The 14,113-nt window shown below is 39.3% G+C and overlaps 1 protein-coding gene across 1 annotated transcript; it reads left to right on the top strand.

The window, feature by feature from the left end:
- Positions 1–6,095: 6,095 nt before the first annotated feature.
- Positions 6,096–7,052, top strand: LOC311129488 (trace amine-associated receptor 13c-like; the record flags this gene model as incomplete). Its single annotated transcript, XM_084161778.1, has 1 exon — positions 6,096–7,052. The coding sequence occupies one exon, from the start codon at positions 6,096–6,098 to the stop codon at positions 7,050–7,052; it is 957 nt and encodes a 318-aa protein (XP_084017904.1).
- Positions 7,053–14,113: the final 7,061 nt, after the last annotated feature.

Below are 14,113 nucleotides of genomic sequence, written 5' to 3'. Positions count from 1 at the left end.
CACTTTCGTTGAACTTGACAGTTTCTTTGACAGCTTCAATAACTTCATAAAAATTGTCTGGCTTGATGGATTCTGCTACAGTGATGAGTGACATTGACTTTCTCAAGGTGACCAACAACCACCCCAAGTTCCCAGATTTCTTGTGAAATATATTGGTGCTGTGTCTTATCGTATCCAAGCCTCTTGAATGAGAACTTTGCATACTCCAAGATCTCATTGTGATGAACATCTTGACAAGTCCTTCAGGTGTATCTTTTGGGAGATGAGCCACATCAGCCATGGCCAAAGCTCTTTGCCTCCAAAATGGCTCCTGACCTGATGGACCATCTGATTTAGTGATACATCTTTTCATATACCTCCATAGCTCCAAGCAGACAACCATGCTTTTGCAATGAGGGAAATATTAATATTTTCCTGTTTCCCCTTTCTTTGATAGTCTTTTCACCTTTAGGGCCCATGTTCCACCATTGAGAACTTTATTGTTGTGAAGAAAGTTTCCTCTATTCCGAAGTTGTTCAGCTTTCTTGTCTTCGACCCTGGAGGGGTCTATTTCTATTTCTGAGTTGTCTTTTTCATGCTTTTTGAAATGCCTTGTGATTTTTTGCTGTGGCTTGTCGCAAACAAAACAGAAGTTGTGTTTGTTTTCTTTCGACAGTGAAGATTCTGTATTTAGGTAGGCCTGGGATTGCGACAGTTCACAGTCTACTTGAATTGTAGACTATTTTGTTTGTATTGTGTCTTCTTGACCTTTATCTGATTCCTGAACTTCATCAGAAATTCAAAATTCAGATCTTTAAAAAATCACATTTTCTGAGTCTTCAATATCATTAGTGTAGTCTAGCACGTACTCCTCATCAGATGTACAGGTTTCTTCTCCACTGGATTCCTGGTATTAATGGCAAGACAATTGAAGCCATATATTAGCAGAAACATAGAACTAATGGAATTGTATAGCCACAATGTTGCTTTTGTTGGTATTTTACAAGTGGCCCAACATTTCTAGATGGAAACTTACACTTGAATCCACCCTCTGTATATCCATTGTTTTGGAGAAACAAGACTTATGCCAAACAGTGGAACAATCCGTAAGAAAACACAAAATGATTAGTGCTGTATGATCCTTTCAAAACTCAAGACTTCGAAGCATTAGAAGGCTCTTAGTAATCCTTCTTCCCCCACCCCCCATAAAACATTATTTTTTAAAAGAAAATAAGGTGATTGTCCCACTGGCTATCATAAGTTGAATGCACCAATTTGTAAGTCGCTCTGGATAAGAGCATCTGCTAAATGATGTAAATGTAAATGTGAGTGTTGGAAATCTGATATCCCCCTAGCTGATCATTGTCTGCAGCCGGCTCTGATCGTATTGTAGGTCTAATGAAACATGCAGGGAGATTGAGCTCATCCGTGGTGGTCGACGAGCCCTCAACCTTCTGGACCGTAGCCCTGCGTGGCATCGACTGTGCCACAAAAGCATGCCAAAGTGGCAAAGTCGATATCCACGTTTTTAAACACAGTTACTATTTATGGTCATAAGCATTATTTAGAGTTAATTCTATGAGGGGGAAGGGTGTGTACTTTCTTTTTTACAGTACAAGGGGAGGGTCATGTGAAAATATTCCCAGAATATTTTGAATTGTCCCTAATTACTTAAAGTGCTTTTGAGATCATTGATCGATACAACTCAACTGAACTGGAAATCACATTTCGTAGTCACCTTTTTTTTTTTATCAGAGAAAACAAGAGAACACCAGAAATTGAATAAATACATCAGGGGTGATTGGGTCAGAATACAGTGTGGTTGTTCTGATGTCTGACAAATAGTATTTGTCCCCATGATGTAACTGAGACAAAGTCTCCCTCAACTATAAGAAGTATGGTTCATAATTCAGTTCAGATGGACATTTTTACAAGTCTACGGGATGTTCCTATGGAATGGCACAATTAATTTTGATTGCATGTGCTATAAGCGGGTACACCATGAAGTTATACCCTCTCATCAACTTCCTTACTGTCAGCTTTCCTCCACACTGACTAGCTGACATGTGGTGTGCTGTCATGTCTCCTGAGGTTGTGGATTATGGTCCAATCTGAGCACTGACATCAACCAAAACACTTAGTCTTACACAGTTATCCTGTTTCCCATGTAAAATAGCCTTTGAGTGACCAAAACATCAACCATACTATATTTTCTCCAGTAAAATGCTCAGTTGAGAAAATGTACCTTTTCTCTGATGTCTAACTATCAGTAAGAATGAAGGACAGGCTAGGTGGCCATAGCAACATACAATCTTGTTTTACATTACATCATGCTTTCACAAATGATTTGTTTATCTCACCGTTTGTTCATTTCTGTGCTCACTTGTGTGTGTGTGTGTGTTTATTTTTTTTATTTTTTTTTATTTCACCTTTATTTAACCAGGTAAACCAGTTGAGAACAAGTTCTCATTTACAACTGCGACCTGGCCAAGATAAAGCAAAGCAGTGCGATAAAAACAACAACACAGAGTTACATATGGGGTAAAACAAAACAAAAATCAAAAATACAACAGAAATACAATTAATATACAGTGTGCAAATTTAGCAAGTTATGGAGGTAAGGCAATAAAATAGGCTATAGTGCAAAATAATTACAATTTAGTATTAACACTGGAATGATGTGCAAGAGATGATGTGCAAATAGAGATAATGGGGTATAGATGAGCAAAATAAATAACAATATAGGGATGAGGTAGTTGGGCGGGCTAATTTCAGATGGGCTGTGTACAGGTGCAGTGATCGGTAAGGTGCTCTGACAACTGATGCTTAAAGTTAGTGAGGGAGATAAGTGTCTCCAGCTTCAGAGATTTTTGCAATTTGTTCCAGTCATTGGCAGCAGAGAACTGGAAGGAATTGCGGCCAAAGGAGGTGTTGGCTTTGGGGATGACCAGTGAGATATACCCGCTGGAGCGCAGACTACGGGTGGGTGTTGCTATGGTGACCAATGAGCTAAGATAAGGCGGGGATTTGCCTAGCAGTGATTTATAGATGGCCTGGAGCCAGTGGGTTTGGCAACGAATATGTAGTGAGGACCAGCCAACAAGAGCGTACAGGTCACAGTGGTGGGTATTATATGGGGCTTTGGAGACAAAACGGATGGCACTGTGATAGACAACATCCAATTTGCTGAGTAGAGTGTTGGAGGCTATTTTGTAAATGACATCGCCGAAGTCAAGGATCGGTAGGATAGTCAGTTTTACGAGGGCATGTTTGGCAGCATGAGTGAAGGAGGCTTTGTTGCGAAATAGGAAACCGATTCTAGATTTAACTTTGGATTGGAGATTCTTAATGTGAGTCTGGAAGGAGAGTTTACAGTCTAACCAGACACCTAGATATTTGTAGTTGTCCACGTACTCTAGGTCAGACCCGTCTAGAGTAGTGATTCTAGTCGGGTGGGCGGGTGCAAGCAGCGTTCGGTTGAAGAGCATGCATTTAGTTTTACTAGTGTTTAGGAGCAGTTGGAGGCTACTGAAGGAGTGTTGTATGGAATTGAAGCTCGTTTGGAGGTTTGTTAACACAGTGTCCAATGAAGGGCCAGATGTATACAAAATGGTGTCGTCTGCGTAGAGGTGGATCTGAGAGTCACCAGCAGCAAGAGCGACGTCATTGATATACACAGAGAAAAGAGTTGGCCCAAGAATTGAACCCTGTGGCACCCCCATAGAGACTGCCATAGGTCCAGACAACAGGCCCTCCGATTTGACACATTGAACTCTATCTGAGAAGTAGTTGGTGAACCAGGCGAGGCAGTCATTTGAGAAACCAAGGCTATTTAGTCTGCCAATAAGAATGCGGTGGTTGACAGAGTCGAAAGCCTTGGCCAGGTCAATGAAAACGGCTGCACAGTACTGTCTATTATCGATCGCGGTTATAATATCATTTAGGACCTTGAGCGTGGCTGAAGTGCACCCATGACCAGCTCGGAAACCGGATTGCATAGCGGAGAAGGTACGGTGGGATTCGAAATGGTTGGTGATGTGTTTGTTGACTTGGCTTTCAAAAACTTTTGAAAGGCAGGGCAGGATGGATATGGGTCTGTAACAGTTTGGATGTAGAGTATCACCCCCCTTTGAAGAGGGGGATGACCGCGGCAGCTTTCCAATCTCTGGGGATCTCAGACGTTACAAAAGAGAGGTTGAACAGGCTAGTAATAGGGGTTGCGACAATTTCGGCGGCTAGTTTTAGAAAGAAAGGGTCCAGATTGTCTAGTCCAGATGATTTGTAGGGGTCCAGATTTTGCAGCTCTTTTAGAACATCAGCTGTCTGGATTTGTGTGAAGGAGAAGCGGGGGGGGGCATGGGCAAGTTGCAGCGGAGGGTGCAGAGCTGGTGGCCGGGGTAGTGGTAGCCAGGTGGAAAGCATGGCCAGCCGTAGCAAAATGCTTGTTGAAATTCTCGATTATTGTAGATTTATCGGTGGTGATAGTGTTTCCTAGCCTCAGTGCAGTGGGCAGCTGGGAGGAAGTGCTCTTATTTTCCATGGACTTTACAGTGTCCCAAAACTTTTTGGAGTTAGTGCTACAGGATGCAAATTTCTGTTTGAAAAAGTTAGCCTTTGCTTTCCTAACTGCTTGTGTATATTGGTTCCTAACTTCCCTGAAAAGTTGCATATCACGGGGGCTATTTGATGCTAATGCAGTACGCCACAGGATGTTTTTGTGCTGGTCAAGGGCAGTCAAGTCTGAGGAGAACCAGGGGCTATATCTGTTCTTAGTTCTGTATTTTTTGAATGGGGCATGTCTATTTAAGATTGAGAGGAAATTACTTTTAAAGAACAACCAGGCATCCTCTACTGACGGAATGAGATCTATATCCATCCAGGATACCTGGGCCAGGTCAATTAGGAAGGCCTGCTCGCTGAAGTGTTTTTGGGAGCGTTTGACAGTGATAAGGGGTGGTCGTTTGACCGCGGACCCGTTACGGACGCAGGCAATAAGGCAGTGATCGCTGAGATCCTGGTTGAAGACAGCGGAGGTGTATTTAGAGGGTAAGTTAGTCAGGATGATATCTATGAGGGTACCCATGTTTACGGATTTATTGTTGTACCTGGTAGTTTCGTTGATAATTTGTGTGAGATTGAGGGCATCTAGTTTAGATTGTAGGATGGCCGGGGTGTTAAGCATATCCCAATTTAGGTCACCAAGCAGTACGAACTCTGAGGATAGATGGGGGGCAATCAATTCACATATGGTGTCCAGGGCACAGCTGGGGGCTGAGGGGGGTCTGTAGCAAGCGGCAACAGTGAGAGATTTATTTCTGGAAAGGTGGATTTTTAGAAGTAAAAGCTCAAACTGTTTGGGCACAGACCTGGATAGTATGATGGAGCTCTGCAGGCTATCTCTACAGTAGATTGCAACTCCACCCCCTTTGGCAGTTCTATCTAGACGGAAAATGTTATAGTTGGGGATGGAAATTTCAGAATTTTTGGTGGCCTTCCTAAGCCAGGATTCAGACACTGCTAGAACATCAGGGTTGGCGGAGTGTGCTAACGCAGTGAATAACTCAAACTTAGGAAGGAGGCTTCTGATATTTATGTGCAGAAAACCAAGACTTTTACGGTTACAGAAGTCAACAAATGATAGCTCCTGGGGAGTAGGAGTGATACTGGGGGCTGCAGGGCCTGGGTTAGCCTCTACATCACCAGAGGAACAGAGGAGGACTAGAATAAGGATACGACTAAAGGCTTTAAGAACTGGTCTTCTAGTGCGTTGGGTACATAGAATAAAGGGGGCAGTTCTCCGGGCGTTGTAGAAAATATTCACGGCATTATGTACAGAAAAGGATATGGAAGGATATGAGTACAGTTCAGGTAACCCTAAGCGTTGGGTAACAATGAAAGATGAAACAATGTGTGTGTGTGTGTGTGTGTGTGTCTGTGTGTGTGTGTGTGTGTGTGTGTGTGTGTGTGCAGAGAGACGCTGGGGAGGGGAGTGTCTGTCAGTCATTCAGGGATAAATAGAGAGGCAGAGCTCAGAGTTTGTCAGAAGGCTGACCTGACAGGGTCACACACAGGACCAAGCAGGAGCAGGACCTCAGCATTTGGACCCTTTATTACAAATGGAGACACATGAAGATGTTCAATACTGTTTTCAAGACAGAAACTCTTCTTGCAGAAAGGCTTTGCTATCTACACCTATCTACATAACACTGTACATCTTCTTCTCATTGATTTCAGCAGTTACAGTATTTTTGAACATACTGGTGATCATCTCCATCTCTCACTTCAAGCATCTCCACACTCCAACCAACCTGCTAATCCTCTCTCTGGCTGTGTCAGATCTCCTGGTGGGACTGATTGTGATACCAGTAACGACTGTAGCAATAATTGAACCGTGCTGGGGTTTTGGGGAATATTTCTGTGTGTTTCAATTCTACATTGCTTATTTATGTACTTCTTTATCTATGGGCAGTTTGGTCTTGATATCTATTGACCGTTATGTTGCTGTGTGTGATCCCTTATTGTACCACTCTAAAATAACAATAACAAGAATTATGTATTGTATATCCATTACCTGGTGTTGTTGTATCATATACGATGCTGCTATTGTAAAAGACTTTGTAAATGTACAGGTACCCAGTAGGTGTTTGAAAGAATGTTTTACTGTAGAAGGGTCAGTCTTGGGTAATATAATTGACCTTGTATTTACAATGGTTGTCCCATGCTCTATTATTATAACACTTTATTTGAAAATATTTGTGGTGGCCAGATCACAGGCCAGAAAGGTATTTTCAAAAGAGGCTGCCAGTGTGTCTGGTGTTAAAACTGTACGGGCAAATAAGTCAGAGAAAAAAGCAGCAAAAACTCTAGCTATTGTTGTTTTCAACTATCTCATTTGTTGGATTCCATTTTTGTTGATAAATCTTTTTTTTTGTATGTGTGACAATTTATCATTGATCATCGGCTTTTTGCCACTTGTTAATTCCTTAATTAATCCAATAATTTATGCTTTCTTTTTTCCATGGTTCAAAGTAACAGCTAAACATATTTTTACTCTGAAGTTAAGACGTTCATAGTTCCTATGTTTTTATTCCTAAATATGACACACATAGGTTTGATATGTTTTGTAATACAATTGTTGTACTTGCTTCTTTCATGTAACAATACACTGACATTACTTATCTCAGTGTTGTCATCATAGATACATGTGGTGGTGATACAGAATGATTTGGATGGATTGGAATGGAATGACTTGGAGAAGGCATAAGAAGGCATAAGCTTGTTTTATAAAATACATTGTAGTCATTTAGGGTTGTATATTCCAAATACCAAAGTCTGTGGTTGTTCCATGTTATTTAATGATAAAAAGTAAGTATTCTAATAGTACATTCTGAGGACGTCAAGATTCATTCTATATGTTGTTTAACATCTCCCTCTAGTGGCTCAATTGGGACACAATGCCTTCATCAAGTGTGGTAGAGTTGAAATGTACAATAATGCATGATATCAGATAACGTCCAAGTCTATCTCAATGGTGTATTGTGTAAGTAGTTGAGGGTAAAATGCAAGAATATGCAATCATGGGTAACACTTTATAGTGTTCAGTAATAAACCATTTGTAAGGCATTTATAGTTTGCTCACCATGTATTAATCATTACTCCCACATTTGTTAAATGTTAGTAAGCTAGGTATTTTCACATTTATAAATAATTACTATATAAATTAATTATTAAACACAACAGCGCAGGAGACCGCAACAAACACTTCAACCTCAACATACTGGGTATGAACACTACAAAAGTTGTTTATAAATGTGTGAATAAACTAACTAAAACAAATGTGTGTGTAATGATAAATGATGAAGAAAATATTTACTATTTAAAGCTTCAATATGTAACTTTTTGGGTGACCTGTCCAAATTCACATAGAAATATGAGTTATAGAGCTGTCTTTCTCATTGAAAGCAGGTCTAAGAAGCGGTAGATCTGTTCTATGTAAGCTATTACTATGTTTCCCATTATTAAGTTTAGTTTTGTATTCCTTGGCTGCGTTGCTGACGGCTGTGTAGATGGCTGAGTTAACTTCTTTAGAGCCTGTACCATGTACAAATCATTTTTGGATTTGACATCAAATGTTTAATATGAGGCGACATTATAGAATGCCACCTTTTATTTGAGGTTATTTTCATACATAAATTAGAACACCTTATGTATCTAGTCCCCACATTTGAAGAAGTCATAAGAATTTGGACAACTTCACTTGTAGTGTATTAAAGGGAGTAACCCTTTAAACATAATGTTCAGTTAAATGATGTATTTAGATATTGGTTCCCTTACCCTGCAAGCAGTCTATGAACTAATCTAATGAGTGACTACAATCCACACTTTGGTTTTGGTAGTCACTGCCAACAAACACAAATGTTACAATTTTCTGACAAAACATGTTACTTCTACTACTTTCAGCACACTACTACAACAGTGTGACTGTTTTGGAATAAAATGTTCACTATATTTCCTTTAACATCCTCTGTGTTGTGTGCTTATTGTTTAACCATTGATATGTTCTAGGTCATTTTGAGACCTTAAGGAGCATCAGGTACTGCTGGAATGTCTACCAATGGCATGTCAATCTTTTTGTGAGAAATTACACTGGTCACTCAACGTTTATTAAGGATGAATAGTCCTCGCTTTAGGGACTGCAACACAACTTTACCAATGATTGGTAAATGGTTTACAAGGACATTTATTAAACATCTTACGAGTGATATTATTACATACTATAAAAGTTAGCTTGTTTTATAACAGACATTGTAGTCATTTAGGGTTGTATATTCCAAATACCAAAGTCTGTGTTTGTTCCATGTTATTTAATGATAAATAGTATGTCAGTATTCATTTTGAGGATGTAATAAATGATTATGCAGGAACAAGTTCTTAATATTGAATTGCACCCCCTTTCGCTCTCAGAACAGCCTCAATTCGTCAGGGCATGAACACTACAAGGTGTCGAAAGCGTTCCACAGGGATGCTGGCCCATGTTGACTCCAATTCTTCCCACAGTTGTGTCAAGTTGGCTGGATGTCCTGTGGGTTGTGGACCATTCTTGATACACACGGGAAACTGTTGAGCGTGAAAAACCCAGCACCACTCAAACCAATTCCCCTGGCACCAACTACCATACCCCTTTCAAAGGCATCTTGTCTTGCCCATTCCCCGTGTGAATGGCACACATACACAATCCATGTCTCAATTGTCTCAAGGCTTAAAAATCCTTATTTAACCTGTCTCCTCACCTTCATCTACACTGATTGAAATGGATTTAACAGGTGACATCAATAAGGGATTATAAATTTCACCTTGATTCACCTTGTCAGTCTAAGTAATGTTGTGTACACTCAGTGTATGTGTTGTTTAACATCCCCCTCTTGTGGCTGAAATAAGACACAACACCTTCAACAAGTGCAGTAAATATGAAATATACAATACTGCATGATATCAGATAACGTCCAAGTCTAACTCAATGGTGTATTGTAGTAAGTAGTTGATGGTCAAATGTATGAATATGTGTAACACTTTTATGTGTAACACTTTATAATAATGTTAAGTAATAAACCATTTGTAAGGCATTTACAGTTTGCTCACCATTTACTAATTATTACGCCCACATTTGTTAAATGTTAGTAAGCTGTAGGTATTCTCACATTTATACATAACTACTACAGCATATGCATTAATTATTCAACACAACAGCGAAGGAGACTGCAGCAGACACTTTAACCTCAACATATTGGTTACTTTTGAGAACTTTTCTTAACTCTATTTTCTGAAAACTGCATTGTTGGTTAAGGGTTTGTAAGTAAGCAGTTCATGGTAAGGATGGGGTAACCCCTGTTGTATTCGGCGATGTGACAAATCAAATTTTATTTTATTTGATATGAACACTACCAGTACTCTCCCTACCACTACTCTCACAACATCACTGCTGCCAGGTCAGGGGTCACGCCAGAGCAGCTCCCTCTGACGCTGTAGAGTCTGAATGAATATAGAGATCGGGTAACACTTTATAATAACACCTAGTAGTAAAGTATTTATAATGGATTAGTAAATAGTTCATTCATCATTCATTTATCATTACTCCCACATTTGTTTTATCAAGCTAGTTATTCAAACATTTAGAAACAACTTTTATAGTATGTAATAATGATTTATAAGATCATTCATAAGATGTTTAATAAATGTCCTTATAAACCATTTACAAATCATTAGTAAAGTATTTTTGCAGTTCCTAATCTAAAGTGAAGACTATTCATACTTTCTTAATACTTTATAAATGTTTTGAGTGACCAGTGTAATTTCTCACAAAAAGATGGACATGCCATTGGTAGACATTCCAGCAGTACCTGATGCTCCTTAAGGTCTCAAAATGACCTAGAACATATCAATGGTTAAACAATAAGCACACAACACAGAGGATGTTAATGGAAATATATGAACATTTTATTCCAAAACAGTCACACTGTTGTAGTAGTGTGCTGAAAGAAGTAACTTGTTTTGTCTGAAAATGCTAACATTTGTGTTTGTTGGCAGTGACTTTTCTACCAAAACCAAAGTGTGGATTGTAGTCACTCATTAGAGCAGTTCATAGACTGCTTACAGGGTAAGGGAACCAATATCTAAATACATCATTTCGCTGAACATTATGTTTAAAGGGTTACTCCCTTTAATACACTACAAGTGAAGCTGTCCAAATACTTATGACTTCTTCAAATGGGGGTACTAGATACATAAGGTGTTTTCATTTCTAAACGGTAAAACAGATGTGTATGAAAATACCCTAAAATAAAAGGTGGCATTATATAATGTGGCCTCAAATTAAACATTTGATGTCAACGAGCCAAATGTAACTGTTTTGGGTGATGTCAGTGCTCAGTTTGGACCATAAACCTGAACCTCAGGAGACAAGACGGCATGCCACATGTCAACCTGCTGTGTAAGAAATTTGGCAGTAGGGAAGTTGATGAGAGGGCATCATTTCATGGTGTATTCGCTACAGCAAATTCAATCAAAATGAATAGTGGAATTCCATAGGAACATCTCCATAGACTTAAAAAATGTCCATCTGAACTGAATTTTGAACCACTTCAAGCTGGCTGTTCTTAGTGAATTTATGGAAAGGATTGTGTTTGACCAAATACAATTATATCTTTCAGAGAACAGGTTAGCTACTGACTTTCAGCATGCATATAGAGACGGGCACTCAACTTGTAGTGCACTGACTCAGATGACTGATGATTGGTGAAAATAAATGAATAATTAAAGGATAGTTGGAGATGTATTGTTAGATTTCAGTGCAGCCTTTGACGTAGGCCAAACCGTTCGGACGCTACAGATGATTTTGTGAGAAGACCGATTTTGGGGATGTCTCATGAACTGACAAGCACCACTCTAACTCTGTCACCTTTCACCGCAGATGTGGAAGTGCAACATAGGAGGATGCGGTGGATTGAGATGCATCCTATGCAAAAAAACTGTTAACTCTAACCTAAACTGACAGATTTAAGGGGATTTAAAAACAATGCTAATTAGATTTCCACGGGGGCAAGGACATCGACCTTAAGGGGTACATTGTTATTAAAAATGCAAAGTGAAACAGAGAGGACAGAGAGGGATAACTTGCCTCAAATCAAAGAGAAGTATGTCTGTTCTTAGTGGTTAAGAGCGTTGTGCCAGTAACCGAAAGGTCGCTGGTTCTAATCCCAGAGCCGACTAGGTGAAAAATCTGTCAATGTGCCCTTGAGCAAGGCACTTAACCCTAATTGCTCCTGTAAGTCGCTCTGAATAAGAGCGTCTGCTAAATGACTAAAATGTAAATAAATGGGTTTTATTTTATGAGTGATGAAAAAAAAAAACATGGCAAATGAAACTTTCCTAAAATCCACTCCACCAACCAGCCACTCTCTTACATTTAAATTTAATATAAATCCCCTTTTCACACCTCCTAATATATTTAACTTTTAATATTTATTATATTTAATTTTACTTTGGACTCTAGAACTAGGACCTAGATGACAGTATTTGGACAGTATTTGGAATGTCACAGTCAATATAGGCCCAAAAAATGTTTTGGCCCAAAAACAATGGGAGTGAATGAACTCCAGATGCAATTGTTTTCAACAACCAAATGGAATCTCTTAAATACCATACATGTTCAAAAATGGATTGTGTATGCCTATGTAGCTCAATAATGACTTGATCTCAAATTGTAATTTTGAGAATATTTAAAATCCAGATATTCCATTGTCATCCACTGATCTTAAAGGGGCAATCTGCAGTTCAAACAACAACAAAGCGGGGACACCGCCACCTTTTTAGGTAAATAGCTTAAGAATGGGGCTGGGGAAATATAACCATTCTCAAATTTATAAAATGGGCTATGCAAGGACTGACCATCCATGAAATCAAAATGATAGTTTTAAACCACCTTCCAAAAATTACTGGGAGGGTGGGTACAACTCGAGATGCACACCCCTCCCCAGCTTAAAACATATTTTCATATGACCCTCCCCTTTTACTTGAAGAAAAGTTACAATACCCTCCACCTTCATTCAATTAACTCAATCATGATTATGACCAGTCACAGTGAGACAGTAGGCCTACCTCCTTACTATGATCAGGGGGTGAAAAAATAAAATCACCTTTATAATACCGCATTGCATCCATCTATCATCGTATTTGTGGGCCCCGGAAAAAAGGCCTTCTCTAAACAGATTTAATCTCATTCTGAAGACAGAACAATATATGTTTTAATACCACAGTTTTTCTGAGCTAGTAGTCGGCATGCCAGAACATAATATAATTGTTGAGACTTCAAGCTCACTCAGGAAAAGAAAAAAGAGAAAATAATAATATATATATATATATATATATATATAGATAAAAGAGAAGCAAATGGGTCTGATGTGTTCAATTAAATGGGGAATGAGTGATTTCTTTAAGTTTCTTAGATGCTCGGATATGTTACGTTATGTGCGCATGCGCAGCTTCACTAGAGACTTAAATTATGGCACCTGGTCATCATTTCACGACAGACAATCATCAGGAGCACACAGCCCGTTGGTATGTAACTGCGAACTACTCACAGTCTAGTATTAATGTTTAAGTCACTTATATGTTTGAGCACTGAACGTTTACCTCACTGTGTCGGTGTTAGTTGGCCGAGAGTAACTTGTGGCTCGCTGGGTGCGGTAGCTCAGCGACCCAGATGCTGTATAGCATTAGGCTATCATTATCAGCCATTTGCGTTGTGCTGATTGTTCAGAGCACTCTGCTGGTTTCTGGTGGCGGTGGTGATAGCGGTGGTTTGGTTCGGTGATCCATGGTGGAGCGCCGCGTTGTGTTGCGTTTGTACATGGGTGGGTCCTTTGGACAAGGCATGTGGTGGCATGGGTTCTGTGTTCTGTGGCAGCATCCGTGGCAACGGCGGAGTCGCTGTGCGCATGCTCCTCTGCCGCTAGGCATTCTGGGTGATGTAGTCAATGCTGGTTTAAGCCTGATTAGCCACATTTTTGATGGTGTTGTAGGCTTATTTGATTTTCATTATTTACATTATTATTATATTATTTGAATAATATTTACATTATTATATTTGAATAATATATTGTCATTATTTGTTTGTTGTAATTCAGGTTTATGACCTGTGGTCATATGATTTAAAATAAAATTAAGGACAAAACACGAGTCATGACATTGTGTGCTTCCTGGTGAGCCTTTTCGGAGGGCTAAATAACGAAAAATCCGAACAATAATAGCAGTGCAATTCATAGATCTAAACTGTTTTGAACACCATTTTGAACACATCTGGATAATACTTAATCATTTCAATGACAATTACATAATAATTTATATAAAATCACAATGTCTCTAGTAAATGGGTTTTGTAGCCTATGTCTATTGTGTGTTGATTGGGTAAAAACAGGGAGCTTATCCTACTTTTTATTAGTTCAAAACAATCAGCTTGTTTGCAAGAAAAAATGGCGCTCACAAAAAGACCCAAAAGAAAGGCGGATTTAAAAAATAGAAGTTTGAGGGAAGAACGGACAGACACATTACCTTTCCACCATAGACAGAGGCCCGACGC

The sequence above is a fragment of the Coregonus lavaretus genome, assembly GCF_964263955.1.
Source record: "Coregonus lavaretus genome assembly, chromosome: 5".
In the NCBI taxonomy this organism is placed as follows: domain Eukaryota; kingdom Metazoa; phylum Chordata; class Actinopteri; order Salmoniformes; family Salmonidae; genus Coregonus; species Coregonus lavaretus.
This window is presented reverse-complemented; position numbering and strand designations above follow the sequence as displayed.